This window comes from Corythoichthys intestinalis, chromosome 9 (genome assembly GCF_030265065.1).
Source record: "Corythoichthys intestinalis isolate RoL2023-P3 chromosome 9, ASM3026506v1, whole genome shotgun sequence".
Lineage (NCBI taxonomy): Eukaryota > Metazoa > Chordata > Actinopteri > Syngnathiformes > Syngnathidae > Corythoichthys > Corythoichthys intestinalis.
Genome location: NC_080403.1, coordinates 24,207,759 through 24,232,531, shown reverse-complemented (window position 1 = coordinate 24,232,531; position 24,773 = coordinate 24,207,759). Strand labels below are relative to the sequence as shown.

The 24,773-nt window shown below is 37.5% G+C and overlaps 1 protein-coding gene across 2 annotated transcripts in view; it reads right to left on the bottom strand.

Annotated features, from left to right (window-relative positions):
* Positions 1-23,486, bottom strand: part of col2a1b (collagen, type II, alpha 1b) — a 113,277-nt gene extending 89,791 nt beyond the window's left edge. The window contains exons 1-8 of one of the 2 annotated variants that reach the window (XM_057846087.1): positions 23,159-23,486; positions 16,678-16,887; positions 12,516-12,532; positions 10,255-10,287; positions 9,508-9,540; positions 9,370-9,423; positions 6,238-6,339; positions 5,674-5,754 (exon numbers count right to left, since the gene is read on the bottom strand). In XM_057846087.1, coding sequence (XP_057702070.1) covers positions 5,674-5,754; positions 6,238-6,339; positions 9,370-9,423; positions 9,508-9,540; positions 10,255-10,287; positions 12,516-12,532; positions 16,678-16,887; positions 23,159-23,249 — 621 coding nt within the window. In that variant the 5' untranslated portion in view covers positions 23,250-23,486. The remainder of the gene's footprint in view (positions 1-5,673; positions 5,755-6,237; positions 6,340-9,369; positions 9,424-9,507; positions 9,541-10,254; positions 10,288-12,515; positions 12,533-16,677; positions 16,888-23,158) is intronic. The other variant, XM_057846088.1, reaches the window with a different exon arrangement.
* Between the last annotated feature and the right edge of the window lie 1,287 nt (positions 23,487-24,773).

Below are 24,773 nucleotides of genomic sequence, written 5' to 3'. Positions count from 1 at the left end.
ATTATTGATCCCCGTCGACCTACTGTCACCAATGTTGTTAATAACGGCGTTACAGTATAACAGCGTTACTAACGGCATTATTTTTTCAATAGTGAGTAATTTAATTAATTACTTTTCTCATCTTTGCAACGCCATTTCTGTTATTGAGGATTAAAGGCGTACGTTACTTTGCATTACTACATTGGTTGAATGATGCGAGAAAAGTCTGCGAGGGAAAGAGGGAGTTGTGACGCCGTTGAAAACGCGATACTAGGCTAGGTGGCTTCAATAATACCTGACTGTAGCCGACAGCCTACAAAGTACGCCCACATGATGGTACGCTACATACCACATGTATTTGAACTAGAGGTGAAATGACAGACTTGGCTGCGATAGAAAATTTATAGAGAACTAGATGCAAAATGATACACTTGTCAGCATTAGTAAACAGCCGCCATCCTATAGCAGCAGAATTCGCAGAAAGCATAGCAGCAGAATTCGCAGAAAGGCTCTGGTGTAGAGAACCTTCCTAGCAAACCTAAGTAACTTTTTATCTAAAATACTCCTAAATCTGCAAAATCTTGACTTGACTCTATCTTTATATGATGAAACAGTTTTAAAACTTTCACGTGTAGGAAGTAGACAGAAGGGAACTAATGCAATAACGGGAGCAATTTTAACGGTTGATTCACAACAATAAATGACTTCCAAAAATAGCAAAGGTTACTATCTAGTTATCGCAATATCCACAATACCCCTGTGTCTAGTAGAGTAAGAGTAAAGTAAAGAGTAAAAGATCTTGGAATTGGGATAGGGTGACTGTCCCAAAATCCCTGTGAACTTCACATAGTGCTATGTATGTTTTTTTTGTTTTTGTTTTTTTTTGGAATGGAAAAAAACATGAAAAGCACAACCAATTACGTTGCTAAGTAACTGATTACTCTTACATTCAGCTGAGTTACAAACTCAATTACTTTTTAGGAGAAGTAATTTGTAACTGTAATTATTTACTTTTTTAAAGTAAGATTTACAACACTGACTGTCACAGACCCATTGTGTTATTCCCCCTTTTTCGCGATCGTGTGTATTTTTGTTTGTATTTAATAAACCCTTGAACGCATCTCTTCGTTGTTTTCGGCTTTGAAGTACAACCTTGTTTCCGCAGTAGCGGACCCTAACATCGGCAACAAAATAAACCACACATTTCCAAAGATGGACGATGGACTCTCTTCCTCGGCTCTACGATCTCGTAGCAATTTAATTTTGTTATGTTTTCAGTTTAATTTAGCTATTTCAGCTTGCTATGTTGATAATTGCGATGTTTGTTTACCGCTTTTTGTCTTACTGCGAAGAGAGAGGAAGTGACGATCGGCCCGCCATGATATTCACGTCATCAGCCATCGAGCTGTGACCCAGGACTTTAACACCTGCTTTCTCGCACACCGCTTCCCGGGAAAGTCCCGGACATTATACTTAGACGCGACCCGTGAAATGTCCGCGTAAACTCTGTGTAAATCCTGCGATTTCCCCGGTATTTCGGTGTGTGTGAAAAGGGCTTTAGTCATATTGGTTTAAACTGTCAGCATGACGAGGTGTGAATTATTTGCAGCTCACTCATAGGCACTCTGACTTGATACACTGGGCTTTGGTAGTTTTGCTGAAGCTGTGATTAGTGGAATGTGGCTACAATTTTAACAGTGTAAACCCTTAAAGCAATACTGTAGACAACATCTGTTATAAATGACTTTCATGTAAAGCATTTAAAGTACCCAAATCGTCCATTTTTTAGACATCTGATGATGGAGAAAATATTGTTTAAACACGAAAATGACACTGCTTACAAGCTGAGCCATTGTATAGTGAACATGATGTCTGTCACACGACGTTCATATAGCACAAGTAGCTAATACGCACACACTCTTTATAATTTCTTTACCGGTTCAATATGTTGTTATCTTTCTTTTTTCTCTGTCTGAGACTCATAAGAAGCTTCCTGTGTGCAGTATAGCTTGTTTCTCTTCTCTTCTCTAATAGCCGCGTATACTACAGTGGGTAGCCAAGCTATGACGAGTAGGCGGGACAATCTGAGACACATTGTAAATGTCTAAAATAACAACATAAAAACATAAAAATCACTGATAATGGTTACTTCGCCTACTTCTGGGAAATACTGTTTTTAATTTATCTCCACTGTAACTCATAGACAACAAAATGAAATTTGGTGTCATTTCACCTCATATTGAACAAAAGTCTTTTTGTTGGGATGCACATGATCAAGGTGTTTTCTATGCCTTTAAGAACATTTTTAGCTACCTAGTTTTTACAGGCTGAAGGCCTGTCAAGTAGCCACTCAAATAGTTATTGTTCTTGTGGACACAACTTTGATGTTCTACTCCTGTGTAATTTGTGAACCGATTGTACTGAAACCTGGTAGCTATGTAACATTGGTCAGTATCTATCGATCCTCAGAACACGATTTTTGATCTTTTTTTTTTTTTATCAGGGCTGATTAATCAGTTGTGTTAGGAGTTAGCTATTAGAAGGAAGCCTTCAATAGGTTAAGAATTTAACAGTCGAGGTCATGTGCGCACAGCACATTGACTTATTGGAGCCTGTAGCCTATAGCCTACGATTTAGCCAGTAAAGGACAGCCTTTAGCTCGTGATAGCACACTCTTGCTTTTGTTGGTGAATTTTACTTTCGCTCGCGACATTTGAAAAGGGACATCTGCACTTTCTACTCCTTATTTTTTCAGAAACAGATATACACATTTTCATACCACAACTGCAAAATATTCGGCAAAGAAAGACATTCCCCAAATGTGTTGTGTCTTGTACTGGACTGAAAATTCTGGGAAGGTATGATCTTTATTTATTTATTTTTAATCTGTTGTTGTCTGCACTCAAACATGGTGTGCGGTTCTGTGAAAGCATGCTCTCATCAACTCTCAATCAAAATAATGAGTTAAACTGAAATGGAGGACTATTTCTATATCAGCGCAATTCAATATGAGAGTTTGTTCCTACATTACAGCATTTAAAATTACAGGAGTTATACCAGTAATTCCAGTTTTTTCCCCCACCAGTATATATATATATATATATATATATATATATATATATATATATATATATATATATATATATATATATATATATATATATATATATATATATATATATATATATATATATATATATATATTATATGGCGGAAAACACAGACAAGACTGAAAAAGCAGTTTCTGCTCTTGAACCCCTCTTTAAAATAAACTGCTGTATTTTAAGCTAAAACAACTGTTGTGTTTGCTAGAACAATATGTCTATATGCTGCCATAACAGATTCATGGCACATTAAGCCCCCGAACTATTTTTAATTTGTCCGTTTTACCCTGAAAACACCCGTTTACAGACGTCGCGCAACCGCTTTTGTTTCAACCCAGCCACAAAACAAAGGTAATTAATTATATTTATCATTCAAAATGTCTGTCGTTTTTAACTTAGAATCATTCATTGATGTCTCATATTTCGTTTAAAAAAAAAAAAACGACTTTAAAAAATTATTCACTCACATATTTTAAACTTTTAAACAAATAATATCACAATGAAAAAAATGGCATCTGTAAAAAAGTCACGGATATCTACCTCATAACTATCGCTTAATTGTATATTTTTTGTTACTATCGCATTTTCTCCCATATGTTAGATAAATAATTTATCCAGACAAAAAAAGTAAAAAAAAAAAAAAAAACATTTAAAAGGGTGAATATATGAAAAAGAAAATCTCGACCACTCTTTGATGTCTGCGATTTCTGCATTGCGACCCTTGTTATATTACCATGTTTCACCCATAAAATCCCCCAAAAATCCAGCTGTGGCCATTCACAGCTGTGTCCTGACACTCAGTGATACATGCTAGATGGAGTTTTTGGATCGAAACAAGGTAAGTACCCGATAATCTCTCGTTAAAGTCACAGCGTCTGTAATTCTGTTCTCGCGTGCTCTCACCTCCAGATAGGGTTTTGCTGTTTAAAAAACTTTTTTTTTTTTTTTTTAATGCCCTCCAGTTCAAAATTTCAAAAAATTCAAAAAAATTGAGATTTTAAGCTTTCCAATGATGTATCACGCATGCATATTGGACAATTTTGAAAGTTGGCTAAATTGGGGGTCTCAGAGCGGAACTTTAAGTCACCTGAGTGTTTTCTGCCATATATATATATATATATATATATATATATATATATATATATATATATATATATATATATATATATATATATATATATATATGTATGTATGTATGTATGTATGTATGTATGTATGTATGTATGTATTTTAAACAAGTTTCTGTACCTCTACTTAAATACAGTTTCTTTGCCACCTTTGGCAGCGTTAGTATTTGAAACCCAATTATGGCCATAAAACACTGTCTTTCTCAGGCCTCAAGCTACACTACTGCATGTTAAAAAATCATTTAGAATTCCACAGTGTCATTCATAGTTGACAGTTCAGCGACATGTTTGAACTCTGCATGACTTCTTTCAGGCGAGACGCAAAGTTAAAATCAAGGCGAACGTGGGTCTTCCGGCTCCACTGAGCAGCAGCAGGTGAGATTCCTCTGACTCATTTCTGTTCCGTTCAGTCTCAATGTCACCCCCCCCCCCACACACACACACACCCTGACCACTTAAAACGCTTAACATGAAAAAATCACATTCTGTGAAGGTGATGAGCCAAACACTCACTTTGGTGAAAAGACATTAAGCGTTGACAAGATTTATAACTCTTTGAGTACCATGGACTGTTTCCCTACAGTGTGAACTTAGTTTTTCATTAATAAACGTCCAATCCATTTGAACAGGGAGGGTTAACAGTGAATGTGAATTCGCTGCCAACTCTCCTAGTTTAAATGGATCAAATCCATTTAATGGATTCCTTTTAAACTAGGAGAGTTGGCAGCGAATTCACATTCACTGTCAACCCTCCCTGTTCAAATGGATTGGACATCCATTGCCATCAGTGGCAGCCAATGAGATAAATGTGTAGCTAGAACTTCCACTTCTCTAACTGTTTTTAAGACTATAGAAAATAGATGGAAGTTTGTCAAATGTTTGGAGTTTTAAACATATTTTTACATAAATGTGCCTTTCAGCATCTTGGCTCTGTTTTGAAATAATCCAAAAAAAATCAAATAAATGTAGCACAGTGGTCCTCAGAAGTAAATGAAAGTCACCTTTCAGTGGGAGCGGGAAGCTTTCACCACTGTGGCTTGAGGATTATCAATGGAGCTCTGTAGGATCACAACCTCTGCGTATACAGTAGTATATGTGTGTTTAAGAGGGTCTCAGTGGTCGTGTTGTTCCAAAGTGTGGTATGAAACGGGGTCCAGCGAGTGTGTTTTTTGATTAAATGTCACTTTTACAGGCTGAATGACAGCCAAGGTAAAGGGGCTGGTCAAATCCTGACCTCTTTATTCCATCTTCCAGAACTTTCCAGGTAGAATAAGATTCTTCAATCCAAAACCTACTGCTTTATTCTCCTTCCTGATCATTTTTGAACCCCTTCCTGAGGATTACGTATCCATTCCAGGGTAAAAATTTGGTACCGCATCCAGATTTTGTAATTTTCTTTTCTTTTTTTATCATTTGGATGAGCATTTGCACAATGAAAGAAAAAGGGGAAGTTTCTGGCTCACCATAGGTCCTTGCATCACACCCATTTGAGCGCCACCACCGGCCTTCTCGTCGAAGCCGCCTGCCATCTGAGCAGCAAAGTTCTGAAAAACAAAACACATCATTGGTTAGAGCTCATACCATGAGTTCAGTGCTGCAGAAGTCGACGTTCACAAACTAAACACAATATTTCATTCTCTATAGTTAAAAAAAATTAATACAACCCTATATGTTAAAATTTAAATTTGGATGTATAATCACTGTATTTATCCACCAGGTCACACTTTTTTTCCCCATTCAAAGCATGCGCACATTACAGCTGTGTGAATGGTCTCGCTCAAAATTTTTAATTCTGATTAACTGCCTTGTGTCCTGAGGTTTTCATTATTATTATAGGGGCTCCGTGGCTCCTTCACAAAAAGTCTACTTGTTTTTTAGCAATTAGACCCCCCGCCCCTTTGAAAAATAAGGTACGGTACATACTTCCCTTGTCTCGTCAATCAATACCCTACTTTTTTGTATTTCAAAAATAATGATAGCTTTCAATTTATATTTTTGCTGAATTCTGTCTTTGAGCTGACACTTACTCCACCAAGGCCAGGGGGTCCATTAGGGCCTGGTGGTCCAGGGGGTCCAGGGTTTCCTGGGGTGCCAGGCTCGCCATCTCTGCCACGTGGACCTGGTGTTCCCTGGAATCAATAGGAAGAAAAAATAACTATTGTGTACATTCAAACAACATTTATTGACTACACATAATGATTAGTACTTAAAAAATAAATAAATAAATAAAATAAAAAATATATATATATGTTTTTGTATTTTAAGCATAAAATGGGCCATAATGAGTTTTGTGCTCTGTTTAGGTTCATTTAATTGGGAGTGAAGCTATTTAATTCAATCAGAACAAGGTTTAATATATTTACATGCCGTATAATAAAAAATCAGACTGTCACAACTGTAAGGCAGAAAAAAAAAATACATTAAGAATCGTATATTGTTGGTATTTCATGTTGCAAATCCAATAAAAGGACAGCAAAGAATATTAAAACTTCATTAAAATTGATGAATGGGACACTTTAACTGTATTTTTAAAAAATCGCTTTCTTCCATAAGTACATTTAAAATGCATCGTAGTCACAGTGAGTGACAATGGCAGCGCCTTGCATGGCAGCAGCACCATTGGGGTCTGAATGTGTACGTGAAAGGGTAAATGTGTGCTAATGTAAAGCGCTTTGGGCATGGTAAACATGTAGATAAATCCACTATATAAGTACTCTCCATTTACCATTTACAGTGTCAATCAAAACTTCATTCGACTGTGCAATGCTTCTGTTCAAAGCACAAAGCAGGTGGTAAATGGAGAGTACTGTACTTATATAGCGCATTTATCTACATGGTTAGCATGCTAGTATGCCCAAAGCGCTTTACATTAGCACAAATTTATCCTTCCACACAAACATTCACAGAGCAATGGTGCTGTTGCCATACAAGGCACTGCCAACCCATTGGGGGCAGATTAGGGTTCAGTGTCTTGCCCAAGAGCACTTCATTAGTGGGCAGTCGTAGCCGGGAATCAGACCGCTAACCCTTTGGTCCCAGGACAACTCAAGATACCACGGCCGTAGATAATCACTGATAACTTTCAGTAATATTGTAGATTGTTGTCACTGAAACACCAACTACAGCTTAAGAAGAAGTGGCAAATCAATAACATTATAAGGTATTTATTAGACTTCCTCATTTTAGACCATATACTGTGATTGCAAACAGACAATGTATTTGCAAACAGCAATGTACATTAAGTGTGGATGCACATTTTTGCCCAATGTTTGCATCCATAAAATGATCTGTTTTTTTCTTTCCTGAGCAACATGAATCAGTTATTTAGATGAATGTATTGTTAACAAAATGTACTTTGAATTCCTAAAATCTGTTATTTGATATAGCTGATATTTCACTATTGACGGAGTGGACATAAAATCATGTACAGTGATCCCTTGCTACTTCGCGCTTCAAACTTTGCTGATTTTTTCCCCCCAATAAATAAATAAATACAGATGAGCTTTCACAATCCGGGATCATCCGTTAACGATGATTGACAGACGTTAAGGTTTGATCTTGCCAGAGATGCCTGGAAGTGAAACTTCTAAGCGCCGCATGCATCAGTCATCGTTGCTCTGGCAACTCATTGTGTGTAAGTGAGCAGCTTGACCGGATTTGAGTGGACTCACTCAATGAAGCATTTAATAAAGCCAAGCGTTTTCCTACTTTATTCTTGTTTAAAAATAATTCGGTGGGACAGTAACATTTTGAAACTCATCATAATTAATACATTTAAAGTGCCTAAAAAACATTTATAAATACATACAGTATATATCAGGCATGAAAATGGGTCAGGGGTTAAAAAGGTGAAAAGGATGTGGAGGAAATATGTTCCAGTACACTGTACAACCCACACTGTGTTTCAGTGATCTGCAGGAGGCACCACACAGTGTTTGGCCATCTGAGGCACCCCACGATTGGATTCGATTACGAGTCAGGGTGCTATGATTTGATTATTGAACGATGATGACGGTATTGATGGTGATCACGATTATCACGATTATCGATGCATCATACATAACTAATTAATAAAGTAGCCAAAATTCATGTCCATTCTTCATTTAAAATATCCTAATGATTCAACAGGAACGATGGAAACATGCCCATACAACAAAAAGCTGCTCTTAAACTGCTTTTTTTTTTTGTTTTTTGTTTTTTGAACAAGACAGGGCAAAAACATTAACCAATTTCAACAATAAAATAAAATTTACACTGGTTAAATGAATTCCACATTTTCTGGAAGTGTCTTCAGAAATAAAACGACTTTTAACCAATATACTTTGTTTTCACAGATTTCTGAACTATTTTGCAGGTTTGTAGTGTTACCGCTGTACTTAATCCAGGTTTTACACCAGGTTTTACACGTTCAGCATCTTGAATAACTTTGGTACACCACCACACAACGCACAACTTGACATGGAAATACATGTTAACGAAGTCGGTAATTAGCATAGCGCTCGCCGCTAACTAATAACATCTCAAAAACAACGACAACAAAGGCTAAACAGTGCAAAAGGGTTCGTGTACTCACTTATTGTAGACGCACACGGGATTTAGCAACAAATTCGGGACATTTTTCAATTAACACGACTTGAACCTAGTGCTGGACAACTGAAAGGCAAGAAGCAACGAACTATCTCTCTTCCACTCTCGCACTAAAAAATAACTTGCGCACAGGAGTACGACCGCCGGGTTTGTGGCTGTCTCATACACCAATTTATTTTCAAGTCTTTCAAGTCCGCCCCCCCCCCCAATTCCCGTAGGTCAGCCTTTTTGACTTTAAAACGCCGAATTTCGCCGAAAGGTGAGGGATTTTCATGCCTGATATATAAAAGTTTTTTTTTTTTAAATTTGGGGGGGGGGGGGGGGGGGCTATTTTGTGCTTCTTCGCTTAACGCGGCGGATTCTGGTCCCCATTAAATGCTAAAAATGATGGATCACTGTACATAAAATGAAACAAACTCATTGTAAAACACATATCGTTGCACTGGTTAAAATGCAGAGGGAACTACAGTTTGTGGAAAGCCACCTGCACATCTTTGTAAGACCATGCCACATACAGTAAAAGGGACCTATTGAGTCGATTACAAAATATCAGCGAAATTAAGCACACTGACCCTCTCTCCCTTTTCTCCTCTTGGTCCTCGATGTCCCTGCTCACCTGGTGGGCCCTGAGTGTGTAAGTTATGTTGGATCTGAGGATTACTTGAGTCATGTGCACTGAATCAATGAAAAAAGTAAGGATGGGAAAAGACCATTGGGCCAGCTGGTCCTCTTGGTCCTATAACCTGTGTTGGGAAAAATGGGAATAAGAGAAAGACATCAATTAGCTCTGTATGGTTTGGATTGGTTAAGAAGAAAACTTTATGAAATTGTATAGAAAAGAATATATCTATACTACGCAATAAGAAATATCAAAGACACAAAGGAATTTACAGATATATATCTATCGCAGGAAATAGAATAACTTACTCAAATTCACACTTTGCAGTTAATAACAAACTTTTAATTTTTAAAATCATTAGCCCATGACTGTATTTGCCTCGGGCCTTCAAATGACCCCCGAAGAATAACACACGTGTGAATACGCGTTTACATTCATACAATAACAGGCTTGTTGTTCATGACTAAAAGTCTAAGAGCAGGGCACAAATGAATCTTTCAATTTTCCTTAGCAGAGCTTTAAAAGCTTTCCAGGTTTTTGATGTTTTCTTTTTTAGAAAGAGAGGGGACCATGCCTCCCCAATCATTCATCACAGCAGACTTGTTAAGGGCAAACCTCGAAGGGGGGAAAGCATTTAAACCAAAGATAGGATAAACAATTCCGTTTTTATTTGCTACTGCAAACTAATGCACGCTCAAAAGGGCAAAGCATTTACATGTGGCCCCAGTTTACACGGGCCTTTTAGGGAAACAATCGGGCCTTTCTAGTCCACTGACAACATATACTTTACAATCTGATCTGATACTTGTTGGCTGACTATTGTGTGGTGGTGACTTACATCAGTAATATCTCCGGGTTCCCCTTTCTGGCCCTGTGTGAGAAACCCCCCCCAGAGAACAAAAAATTATATATATATATCTAAATCCCAAGAACAAGATTAACACATACAGTGGGGCAAATAAGTATTTAGTCAACCACTAATTGTGCAAGTTCTCCCACTTGAAAATATTAGAGAGGCCTGTAATTGTCAACATGGGTAAACCTCAACCATGAGAGACAGAATGTGGGGGGGGGGGGGGGGGGGGGATCAAATTTTTTGATTTTTGAAGAAGTTATTTGAAAATCATGGTGGGAAATAAGTATTTGGTCAACATTAAAAGTTCATCTCAATACTTTGTTATGTACCCTTTGTTGGCAATAACGCGGGCCAAACGTTTTCTGTAACTCTTCACAAGCTTTTCACACACTGTTGCTAGAATTTTGGCCCATTCTTCCATGAAGATCTCCTCTAGAGCAGTGATGTTTTGGGGCTGTCCTTGGGCAACAAGGACTTTCAACTCCCTCCACAGATTTTCTATGGTGTTGAGATCTGGAGACTGGCTAGGCCACTCCGGGACCTTGAAATGCTTCTTACCAAGCCACTCCTTTGTTGCCCTGGCTGTGTGTTTGGGATCATTGTCATGCTGAAAGACCCAGCCACGTCTCATCTTCAATGCCCTTGCTGATGGAAAGAGATTTTCACTCAAAGTCTCTCGATACATGGCCCTATTCATTCTTTCCTTTACACAGATCAGTCGCCCTGGTCCCTTTGCAGAAAAACAGCCCCAAAGAATGATGTTTCCACCCCCATGCTTCACAGTGGGTATGGTGTTCTTCGGATGCAATTTGGTATTCTTTCTCCTCCAAACACGAGAACCTGGGTTTCTACCAAAAACTTCTATTTTGGTTTCATCTGCCCATAACACATTCTCCCAGTCCTCTTCTGGATCATCCAAATGCTCTCTAACGAACCGCAGACTGACCTGGACATGTACTTTCTTCAGCAGGTGGATACGTCTGGCAGTGCAGGATTTGAGTCCCTGGCGGCGCATTGTGTTACTGATAGTAGCCTTTGTTACTGTGGTCCTAGCTCTCTGTAGGTCATTCACTAGGTCCCCCCGTGTGGTTCTAGGACTTAACTCACTGTTCTTGTTATCATTTTGACGCCACGGGGTGACATCTTGCATGGAGCCCCAGATCGAGGGAGATTATCAGTGGTTTGTATGTCTTTCATTTTCTAATAATTGCTTCCACAGTTGATCTCTTTACACTAAGGGTTTTATCTATTGCAGATTCAGTCTTCCCAGCCTGGTGCAGGTCTACAATTTTGTCTCTGGTGTCCTTCGACAGCTCTTTGTTCTTGGCCATAGTGGAGTTCGGAATGTGGCTGACTGAGTTGTGGACAGGTGTCTTTTATAACCGATAATGAGTTTTAACAGGTGCCATTAATACAGGTAACGAGGGGAGCCTCGTTAGGCCTCGTTAGAAGAAGTTAGACCTCTTTGACAGCTAGAAATCTTGCTTGTTTGTAGGTGACCAAATACTTATTTTCCACTCTAATTCGGAGATAAATTCTTTGTAAATCAAACAATGGGATTTTCAGGTTTTTTTTTTTCCACATTCTGTCTCTCATGGTTGAGGCTTCCCCATGTTGACAGTTACAGGCCTCTCTAATCTTTTCAAGTAGGAGAATGCACAATTGGTGGTTGACTATATACTTATTTGCACACTGTATATTGCATATTAGCGTTGTGCTAGTAGACTCCTTGTTTGATTAACACATCTTCTAGTTTAATAGATAAATGCCACACATCAATTACAGGCCTTTTTGCCCTTGCAATTTAAACACATTAACACATGGCGTTTACTATAAAAATCAAATATTACATCAAGCTGGGCATCTACCTAGAATTACTTTACAGTGAAGTCAATGACAAAATGAGTGATGACGTGAAACATTCTTTTTTTCCCTATCGTTAAATATCTTAGAAAATCATCATAAAAGGCATATAACATGATCATAAATGTTGCCCTGTGCCCAGTCGTGGATGGACAAACCCAGATATGACTACACTCAAGTTATTGTACAATAAATTCTTCTTTGTATTATCTGCCAAGTAAGATAAAGAAATGAACATTTCGTATAGTTTCACTTGGCACAGCATTTCATGGAAAAAAAAAACTGCCCCCACAACAGCTAAATCCTTATAGGAGCTGGTTTGAAATTGAAGACAGGACTTTTAGTACACAAACACACGCACATGTACACATAAAGCTCACCTTAGATCCAGGTGTTCCTGTGGCGTAACAGTAGAGACGAGAGAAAGAGTTAGCATACATTTTATGAAATGATGCAAAAACGACATCTCAAATTTCTCTCTCAACATGTTGATAACCTGTTCCATTCCCAATTTAAATCATCCTACTCTAAAGAGAAACCTGCAAAAATGTGATATTTTGCTACCCCTAATGACCCATTTGGATATTGCTGACTCTCCATCTTGAGCTCAAGAGCATTAAAAGCAGAAAAAGCAGATGCTTCATACCAACCGTATGACAACAGGCAATGGTAGAAAGCATGGTTTAATACAGGGTCACCCCAAAATATGTACTCACTCTGACTGGCCTGCTTTAAACTACAGTATTGACTTACTGTATATACGAGTCAAATGAGAGTAATTTCATGACATTTATCATTGGGCATTTATTGAACTCATTCACAAACATTGACAGCACTTGAGTCTAATATCCAATTTTTAGTAATTGAGGGCATGCATAGCTAATGTTAATATTGTTGCCTACATGACCCAATGGGATGCCCATGTATGTGGACACCAGGTCTTTATGGGGCTTTTTTTTAATTACCAAAAATAGTCACTGGCCATTTAAAAAGTCAAATTTGATACGACTATCACTCGTGAATGAATTAAATGTTCAATATGTGCTAATATTATCGTGACTGACACTTTATATACCTTATATTTAAAGTACGGTGTGTATATCATATTAAACTGTTAACTACGTTTGTTTGTTCTACAAATCTTCTTAAAAAGTTTATTCAATAGATTTTAAATCAGTGCCTGTACAAGCCCTTCTTAAAGGGAACCTCGGACTTAAAGACTTGTAGACTCTAATAAGCCACAATTGTTGTCTTTTACGAAAATATGTTATTAGAAACACATATAATATTGCCATTGATTTAAAAATCTATAATTTTTAGTACATGTTTTGTCCTACGGAGGGCGCCATATTTTATGGACGCTCAAGGTGATGACGTAGATTGTCACTGTCACGTGACGAATACTACCGGGTTACTACAATTACTTCTACGCAGCGAGACGTCCACCAACAAATGCGCTCATCGGTTATAAGCGGTGAGTACTTACTATTTGTGTTTTTATTGAGTGTTTTATTACCTTTTCATTGCCATAAATGAGTATTTTCTTAAGGCATCTTTAGTATGTTCTGTCTGTAGTCATCTAAACAAAATAAGCTGAAAGCGCACGGTAATCTTTCGGTGTCAAATTTGCCTCTTGTAGGACATTTCGCCGGTGTAGCACATTTTGGCAGAACACCGTTTTTTTTTTTTTTTACCATACTCTCGTCACAACCCATCCCGTCTTTCCTGTTCATTTTGCTTTTGCTGCTCGTTTTGTGAAATATCAACAGTGCTGTCATGCTCATTAATGTTCTTCTCAGGTTTGAATAGAAAAGGTTGAGCAGACGACATGTTTATGTCGCTAGGGTCATACTCTGGAAGCCCGGCAGCGTAACCATTTGACGTCACTGCTCTGCGACGTCAACAACAATGGTGACCTTCTAGTTAAACTAATTTTACAAATTGTATTAAAACGAAAACACCAACCTGGGTTTCAATAACAAATTATTTTAACTCATAATAACGTTTATCTTTTAAGAACTACAAGTCTTTCTATCTGCAGATCAATTTAAGAAATACAATATTCAATTAAAGCACAATGTTAGTATGCACATTGTGCATAATGTTGTAGCGGAAAAATATGAACTCATCCACTGCCATTGACAACAATTTACAGTACGTCCAGCTCTCCCACTTTCGTCAATGAGTTAATTATGAATTATGATATCATGGTGGTACTTGTAAGTTTTTTGGGTGGCACTTGGTGCTAAACGTTTTAGAACCACTGATGAACATAAAATACTGGGCAGTCAAAGAGTGAGTACATTTTTTGAGGCACCTCACATATATGTAAATATGCAATATGTATTAACGCATTGTTCTAGATTGAAAGCAACGTTGAAACACTTGATGACATAAAGTTCTAGATTGAAAGCAAAGTTGAAACACTTGATGACATAAAGTAAGGTAAAAAAGCATTTCCACTGTCCAGTGAAAAGGATCAAAGTATAAGGGAATTAAAATAACAGAAATAGATTTAATTGAGAATATGTTTTTTGTATGGAATTAAAAGCTTTGGCACGTTATTGTAGTGGTTTTTTAAATCCAGCATTTAGCCTTTATAAGTGGGCTTTGCATATTTAAGTTGACTATAATTATCTCCAGCAGTCAGTGAAACGTACAGAAGGCAGAGGTTGCGTATTGGTTTCCATATGTCTGTCTGTTCATGTTCAAGATAACACAAGGTTAAAAGGATTAGTATCAAACTTTTTTTTTTTTTAATATGAAATGGAAATGTGATTAAATTTTGCAATAACTTGAATACACATTGACCTATTTTACTCAAATTTGCAGGGTAAGTAACCTGAAAATTCTGTAAGTAGAGACGCATTTTCCATGTAAATGCCCTAATCCATTCCAAGCTCCCCCAAAATTCAAAAATAAATCTTTTATAATGCATAAAAATGCATAAAAACATGTACCAAATACAAGTTACAATTAGATTATTGCACAATAAACATAAAATCAGATATGTGCATAATGTAAAAAAACAAGAATAAAGAATAAAAGTTAATACACTCATGTAAAGCTGTAGGAACATGAGCGCAAATTACAGAGGTGGGTAGAGTAGCCAAAAAATTTTAATCAAGTAAGAGTAGCGTTACTTCAAAATATCATTACTCAAGAAAAAGCAGTCATCCAAAAAATGTACTCAAGTACAAGTAAAAAAGTATTTGGTGAAAAGAATACTCACATAATGAGTAACATTCTGAGTAACTGCTTATATTTTTGTTGATTTTTTTGTTTTAAACAATGGTATTTTTTTTTCTTAGCACAAACTAATCTATGTGAACTGTTGTTATAATGATACTGTACAATAACCCATTGCATAACCACATTAAGCCAAAGAAATAAAACACAAATCATTGAATTCCGACGAGAGAAAAAGAGTCCTTCATAATTAAATTTTTAAAAGGATCATATCTCCGGTTTTCCGTGGTCAATCGGTGCCAAATAAAAACTGGGAGAGAAGTTAAAATCCGTGCTTTCGAGTCATGTTGTGGGCAGTGCTCTATATCAAATAGTTCATTTTTTATGGTGCTTCCTCACAAAGCAGCTATAAGTATGTTACATACTACGTTACGGTAAACCATACTGTATTTTTGCCTTTCGTGTCTTGAAATTTCTATCGTAACAAGAAGCAATTTTTCTCCCGTTGAGGCGTGTCTTAACCTGAAAATTCTGTATGTAGAGATGTTCGTAAATAGAGGTACAACTGTACCACCCATGCTACCAAATATGATGGTGCTGCTTTGAATCTGGCTGCTTAGGCAGCAGCTACTCTTTCTAAGTGCATCTCTAGTTGTGAATTTGAATAGATGGATGGGGGGATGGAAAAGATGTACATTTCATTGGACAGTGAAAATTGAAAAAATAGATTTCCTAATGTTAACCTTAAAAATTGTACTGAAAAATGTAGAAATCCAGCAAGAAACTATGCAATTTAACAGCGCTGATAGCTATGGCTGCACCTGTAGTATTACTGCCATTAGAGTATGTGCTGCATAGTTAACAAGCACATGAGCTGAAACAATAAAAGCTTCTGATTCAATCAGCAGGCAGGCACTTGATTTCACTCATGCTTCCCCAGGAAGTTGTTTTTCCTAAAATATAAAACTCATTCATGAACATTAAATAGAGGGGCTGCCACAGTTTTCTCCCCACATCACACAAAGTACAGAAAGATTGAGGGATATGGAGGAAAAATGTGAAGCTGCTTCTCCTTGACTTGAAGTATTTCATTTAATAGCTCCCACATGTTCTATTTTAACACCGTGCTAGGAAAAGTCTATTACGGCAAGGTGGGGCCAAGGTGCGCTTGAGGGGGAAAAACTTAAAGGAAAGCATAAGAGTGAAATCTGCTTTACTTTCAAATCATGTCTTTACTTTGAAGGCTCAAACAGAAAATATGGCATTTTCTCCATTCCCTCAAAGTAAACAACATGATCCTGCAAGAGTTGGGTAATTTATTTATGATTAGAACTAAGATAAATAAATTACAACCAATGGGCGTTGATGGGTCAGCGGCGCAGATGGGGCAACACTCTCCGAATGGGATTTCGGGCTTGGGGCAGTCTCTGAGCTCGTCGCAGACTATTTCGTCGCACAGGACGGTCCCGGTGTCGCACACGCAGATGCGACACGGCTCGGGCTTCCACACGTCCTTGTCACTATAGCGTTGTCCATCCTGCAAGCAGGTAGATGCATCCTCCTCTGGGTCGGCCAGAATGTGTGGAGGGGATGGTGGGTGAGATTATGTAACAAGATGTGCACATTACATAGATTTAACAGATACAGGTGCATCTTAGTAAAGTAGAAAAGTTAATTTGTTGCTGTAGTTCAAATAATAAGGTACTTTTTAATTAACTATTTCTCTGCCATTGACAGCGATGGACATCCAAACTATTTTAACTGGAAGGGGTTCCACTATCATTCGCTGCTAGCCCTCCCAGTTAGAACAGAGTGGACATCCATCCCCATCAATGGCAGCGGGTAATTTAAAGAAGGCCAATTCCTCCCTTATTTCTGAATTATAAATATTTTGATCGTAATTTGATATAGAGTTAGCCTAGTTTCTTACAATCTGTGCAGTGAATATACCATACTGGCCCGAATATAAGACGGCCCTGATTATAAGACGACCCCCTCTTTTTCAAGACTCAAGTTTGAAAAAGATTTTTTGAACACCAAATTAATTTTTATACAGAAAATAATTACAGTACATCTGAAACAAATTATTATAACAATACATGTGAGAGGAAAAAGCATGTTATTTTGCCTTATCTGAACATTTAAATATGTAAACTAAAGTGCAATCACATTCGTAAATGAATGGCTTCTGGTTTTTGAATGTAAATAAACCAATCTATTGTGATAAAATAACAAAATTGCAATAACTGCATTAACCATCAAAGTGAGGTCTAACTGTAACTGTAGTCTTAAAACAAATCTGAATAAGGAAAAACATTGCAATAAAATAATGCAAACTGGTTAAACTTGAGAGTAGCTGAGATCTGTCATGACAGAACATCGCTTCAATGATATCTGGCGCCATCTAGCGTCGTGAATGGGTATAATGTCTAGACCGCGAATATAAGACGACCCCAACTTTTTTAGTCTCATTTCAATGCAAAAAACACTGTCTTATATTCGGGCTAATACAGTATACTCTATATATTAATTTCAGTTGTGGAACTTTTGAAACAAAGTTTTCTACAATACAGTGATCCCTCGCTACTTCGCGCTTCAATCTTCGTGCGGATTTTTTTTTCAATTAAAAAAAAAAAAAGAATATATATATATATATACACACACACATATATATATATATATATATATATATATATATATATATACACACATATATATATATATATATATATATAAATAAATATATATATATATATATATATATATATATATATACAGTGTATCACAAAAGTGAATACACCCCTCACATTTCTGCAGATATTTAAGTATATCTTTTCATGGGACAACACCGACAACATAACACTTTGACACAATAAAATGTGTGTGCTGCTTATATGATAGAGTTAATTTATTTTCCCCTCAAAGTAACTCAAAATGTAGCCATTAATATCGAAACCCCTGGCAACAAAAGTGAGTACACTACACCCCATATAAACTACGTACATCCCTAAATGTCCAAATTGAGTACTGCTTGTCATTTTCCCTCCAAAATATCATGTGACTCGTTACAGGAGTGCTGTCAGCATTGCTGCAGCAATTGAAGAGGTGGGGGGTCAGCCTGCTAGTGCTCAGACCATACGCCGCACTCTACATCAAATTGGTGTGCTTGGCTGACACCCCAGGAGGAAGCCTCTTCTGAAGACTGTACACAAGAAAGCCCGCAAACAGTTTGCTGAAGACATGTCAACAAAGTACATGGATTACTGGAACCATGTCCTATGGTCTGTATTAACGGTGTACATAATATTGTATTAAATCGATCAAAGGAAGATCAAAGATCAGATGAAATCAAATCGAATCATATCGTGTCTGACCTGGTAATATCAGCATATATTGCAACGTTGTCCAAAAAATTGATATTGTATTGTCATGAAATTGTATATTTACACACATAGTTGTAATTTTTAAGAAAAAAAATCCTCTTGAATTGAAAGGGTTACGATGATTTTGTCACATTATATGATCATGACCTTAAAATGATAAAGTTATCATTTTTCAAAAAAATCACAATATGACATTTCATGTTAAAGTTTGATAAGGGAATTATGTAATTTTACAAAAAAATATTAAGAAAAAAGGACTCTCCATATATGTATATCCTTTGTCTTTTGGTCTCAAAGGTTTTTCTTTTTCCCGTCACTATCTGCTTTTTCTATAAACACGCCCCCACCCTGTCTTTATTTTCCCAGAGATTTCAGATTTATCAAATAATCACTGTAATAACTAATATTTCATTTGACTCAAAGATAACCTAAGGAGGAGTACTCTAATTTGTTTACTTTGTTTTATACTCTGTTCCAGATAAGTAGGAATTAATTTTTAATGATACAACATGAGATTTTTTTTTTTTTTTTTTTTTGCGAATTAATTTGTAGGCCCATGTTTGAGTACCCCTGTTCAAATTACTCAAGATGCACCTGTATGTGAACAGCAGTACGGAGAAAAATTCGACTAACAGCTTATACTTACCAATTATTGCTTCACAAACACACATTATAAGCATTGTGATGCTACCATGATGCTTGACATTTAGCACAGAATGAGAGGCTTAGTATTATGCTAATATACTTCTCAGTGTAATGCAGTTCACCAATACAAAAAAACTTAACATAGCAAAATCAAGCATAATCACTTTTATAAGAGACAGTTTTGTGCATACATGCCTCAATTTTTGGCATTATTCTCTGTTCGAAACTTTTGAATGAAGCATGACATAAACCCAAAATGACTCACATCCTGTCCAATTTTGTCCTTAAAAAGTGGATTTATTCTGTTGTAAAATGAAACAAGTAAGTGGCAAAAGACTGAAAGACATTCCAATAGTTTTCCTTATATTTGGCACCATTCCCAAGAGATCTTCATAACCTAGAGAAGTGGTGGGCAAACTAAGGCCTGTGGCCCATAAAAGGCACACAAGCGCTTCGGCCTGCTATGCAATTCTTAAAAGAAAAACAACCTGAGGCTAAGTGTGTTTAAAAAGCCACCTAAAAGAATGTAACCGACAAAAGCTTGAAATGCATTGGGTGATTGTTGCTTAGTCATTTGCTCATAAATGTCGATGGCTGAAAAAAAATGGCCCCCCGCTGACTAATAAAATAAAAAAGTGAGTAGATACGAATGTGGAATTTTACTAAAAATGAAAAAATGAAATTGTCTTTGGTAAAATAAACAAACTCGATGTTAGTCATGAATCACATTGGTTAAATTCGTACCAAATTACAAACTGGAACGCTATAACCCCATTTACAGTCAACCTATGACATGACCACTGGGTGATGGTATAATATTGCAGGATTGAGTCTCGCAGGAAATCACAAGCGCTGGAGACCATGTGCAAAAATTTGTACAGGGCTGGTTTACATTTATCGAACAGGAGAGACAGACTTGGCATTCAGACGCTAACTTGGCACGCTACTCTGAAGCCTCTAAATGCTGCTACTGTACATTAAAAATAGACCTCCTCACAATGTTATTAGTCCTTTGTAGCAAGGTCATAAAATTTCCCACTCGCATATGGGGAAGGATGCATTAAAAAAAAAAAAAAAAAAAAAAAAAAAAAAGACCCCTGCCCTTCAAGTACAGTAGTCGTGTTTACCTTTCGGAAAAATGCTCAGGTGGAGGTCACCAAAAGCTCCCCCATGTATGCAATGAATGAATGAGGCCTTTCTGGTGGGCGCGGACAGAGCGGGCAATTCACTACGTTTTTGCCTTCCATAAACACAGCATGCAAGCCCACCTGGGTGCCGGGTTGTGGAGGGGTGGGGGTTGCTGTCTCACATCACTACCCTTTTTGGCATTTTGATCGTTTCAATCTTAAAAGACATTCTGACGATGCAAATAAGTCGCCTCTCTCTGGTGTTGGCAACATCCAGAAGAGAGGAGGTGGGGAATGAAAAGCATAAAGTGTTCCCAGGTGCATCTTGAAGAGCTGTTTTCCATCTTATGCTGTCTGGTTAGCTTATTGCACTCCAGGACACTATTTTTTTGAGGGGGTTTCGTTTTTTTTTTACTTACTAAAAGGGTCAAAAAGTGACCAAAGCCTCCTCAGATGACTCTCCTAGAACTCTCCAGCCAAAAGCTTTCTCACCCTGGTTAACAGTGAGAAAAGAATGGGGTGCATTATAACAGGGGCCTACATTTTGGTGAGGGTAACCTGAGAACTGACTGGCTTTTATTTTTGCCCTCTTTCCCCACCCATTTTTAGATGTAAATACACCATTAATTTGCTCTCAGTCTAGACGATAACAAAAGCCCTAGTCTTATATTTTTTCCAATCATCTCTTGCTTGCACGCAGAGCGACTGTCACATTTTATGGCTACCGGTAATCTTTAAAGCAGATGGAAAACTTGCTTATGGAACATTATTCCTGGAGCCGATCCTTCACTCTTAAATCTCCTGTGGGTAATAATTTGACTTCACAGGGACAAAAAGGGCATTTTACTTGATCACCAATGGAGTGGCTACCATTGAAATTTTTCATGTATATTATTTAGAGGTGAACTTGAAAAGAGTAGGCAAGCTCAGATTCGCCTGGATGCCCTCTGACGGTAATGGAATGTGAAAACTTCACCAAAGGCCCTTCAGCCTGACCACCTTTCATTTATTTTTTTGGCTACCAGTGATACTCAAAGTATGCTACACTGCTTCACTCTAGTGGTATGTACAAGAATGACTGAATATAACGTCCAAATATTACAGGATTTAAGTATTATTTATGTGAGCTTTTCTAATATTAATGTACTGTAATAGTGATTAAACAGTGAATAATATTGACATGATTTACAATATGAAATATTATTTAATGGCTGCCATTGACGGCAATAGACGTCCATTCCACTGGAACTGTGACAGTCTTACAGTGAATTACCGCTGCCAACCCTTCCAGTTCCAATGGATTGGACGTGTATTTCTGTCACTGGCAGTTAATGAGTTCAGGATTAGAAACATATACATGTTGAACGTTTAGGGCTAGTACATTACTGTACTTTAATGTTAATTTATGGTGGTCAGACCTTGTTATTGTCCCCAAATGGAGGCATTCTGGCCTTAAAATTTGAAACAATATAAGTAAACTTGTCATCTACTCGCGTGTCGCAAAATCGTAAATTTGCATTAAAAAAAAAAAAAAAAAAAAAAAAAAAAAATTGTAATTCTCGGGTATTATTCATATGCTTTAAAAATTAAAGTTTAAATATAATATATAGTGAAAATTGGTGAATATTTTTAATATATTATGTATGTATATGGCAATATTAAATATTACTTAATGGCTGCCATTGACAACGACAGACGTCCAATGCATTTGAACTGGAAGGGTTGGCGGCGATCATTCGTTGCCTCTCGCAGTTCAAATAGATTCGACGTCTATCGCTGTCAATGGCAGTGAATGAATTAGGATGATTAATATCTTGTTGAACACTTGGGACTACTACACTGACTACTGACTACTACACTTTAATGTTGTGTCTTATGGAAGAGCTCCAGACGTTTCTAAAAAATGTATTTTCCCTCAAAACTTGACACAATTTAAGTAAACGTTTTATCTACTCGCACTTGTGCAACAAGTAATATTGCATTTTTTTCTTGAGTATTTTATTTTTTGTTATTGTTGCTACGAAACTTCTGTTTGAAACCTTAGCCCAGTTGTTGGTTGTTTAAAAAAAAAACGTTTAAAATATACCGTATGGAGAAAATGAATATTATGAGATTAACTACTTAATTCGGGCAAATAAACTATTTCCTAGATATTAACTGCATGAGTTGATTTACATTGCAGGTTTCAGCTTATAGGGGCAACTGTGCATTAAGTTTAAAAAAGAAAAAAAAAAAAGTTTGGGGCTCTGTTGGAACTTGGAGAAGGATTTTTTAAACTGTAAAATCCTCTGCTACCTCTACAAGTGTATCTAGTGGCAATGCTCATAAAGCGCCCACAGGTGTTCATCTTCTGATAGTAGGGAGAGGCTGAAGGAAAGTAATAAAGGCACCCAGGAAAAGTAAAAATTAACTTAAAGATCTTGGCTCAAGTTTTGTTCAAGTTATTCATCAAATATTACTTTAACTCACATTCTAACAAAAAATGAATTTTATTCCTTATGGAAAGCAATAGACACTGACAAGAACCTTTCTTATTAGCCAGAAGGTCCACACACCTAACAGTCAGACACACACCTGCGCTCCAGAGTCCGCAAAGTATTTCCAACTCGTGCGTATAATCACCCTACTTTGCAAAAAGATTAACCAATCAGCCTCACAGGAAAAGTAAAAGCCACTTACGGTTGTTGTCCTGACATCTGACAACGGCTAATAGGCACACATGTGCGGCTGCAAGTAGCAGTAAAGTCCTTGAATCCAGGAAGCTGACCATGTCTAAATATTAGACACGCAGTGGCCCTGGAGGAAGAAAAACCTCTTGCCCGAATGGAGTCTCTCAAGTGCGTGTGATCTCCAGTAATTTCAACACCATTCGAGAGTCACCCTTGCCAAGCGGCGACCAGGGGAGGAGGGGGAAATCCAGCGGGCAGGACTCGGACCTGCAGGTACCAGCTCAGCACCGACCGCTTTGAGGGCCACAAGCAGTAGTTTTATGTCCCAGTTGCATTCATTGAATCTTCGTATATTCCCAAATATGAGTCCAGCCCCTTACCCCCAGTGAGGCTGAAACTTGAGCCCACTTTCCCTCCCATTCTGTCTCCCTGGTCCCCCCCTCCATCAGTCCCAGACCACTCCTTTCCCCACGTGCTGCCACTGAAGCCCCCTCTCAAAAAATAACTTTCTTCTCAACTTTGCTTCCCTCCCCCCTTTCCTTCCTGCAGGGTTCATAGAAAGATTTTCATGCAGCTTTTTTTTTTGCTTTGTTGTGACCTCAATGCACTGCAACAGGTGTTATGTGGAGAAAAACACACAAATCATACATACAGTAAACGGTACTGCACAATTTTTTTCCGACTCAAAAGTTACTAAAATGCCACTTCATGTAGAATACGACATAAAAAGCTATCTGATCGCACCCCGAGGCTTACTTGAAAATACCGCCGCATTTTGCCTCGACAGGTTGGTTCAAAAGCGCACATATTTTTGGGGCGGTTTGCGCTGGACCACAATAATTCATGGAAATATCACTTGCACCAAGTATTGCAAAGTTGCTCTTGTCAGTGCAAAACATGACACCTCAACCACCAAACCATTTGGAAGAGAAGACATTTTACGATGTCATGTCTTGTATACAAACAGTTTGCTTTCTGGATGACGTTGATATTAAAAAGATGAATTTTCTGCAGTACAGGAACAAAAATGTGTCTTATTTCTAAATATAAATCACACAGGAGAAAGTTTAGGCTGCATTCTATTTGTAAGGTCCTCACCCCTAAGCAGGTTGTAACCTCTGGGCTTTGACCTTTGCACACCTCAGTCACTTTATTAGCCAGCTGGTGCACTGCTGAATCTATTCTCAGGGAACGTTAGTATGTTTTTGAGGGTCATTAATTTAAGTTCCTACTTAAGCACGACACATAAACAATTATGAGCATATCCTGTCATTAACACCTTTAAGTGAGAGAAGGTGACTGGTAATGCCAAGAACAATTTGATACAATTACACCATAGCTGCAGCCAAACAAACAGTTCCCATAATCCTACAGCTATAGAGGTCAGGAGAATGTGCAAACTGAAAGGAAGATCTAAGACAAGATTCGAACTCAAAATATCAGCAAAATGAAGTATGCACTCTAACCACTAAGTCGCTGTGCTGCCGTCTGTTTGACTATATAACTGTAACTTATAATTCTTGCACTTGTGCGGAGGTCCCATAAAGCCAACAGCTTCACGATCAAAGTCAAAGAATTACTAGACTACCAATTATGCATCCAAAGACGGCAGACCGAATATTAGC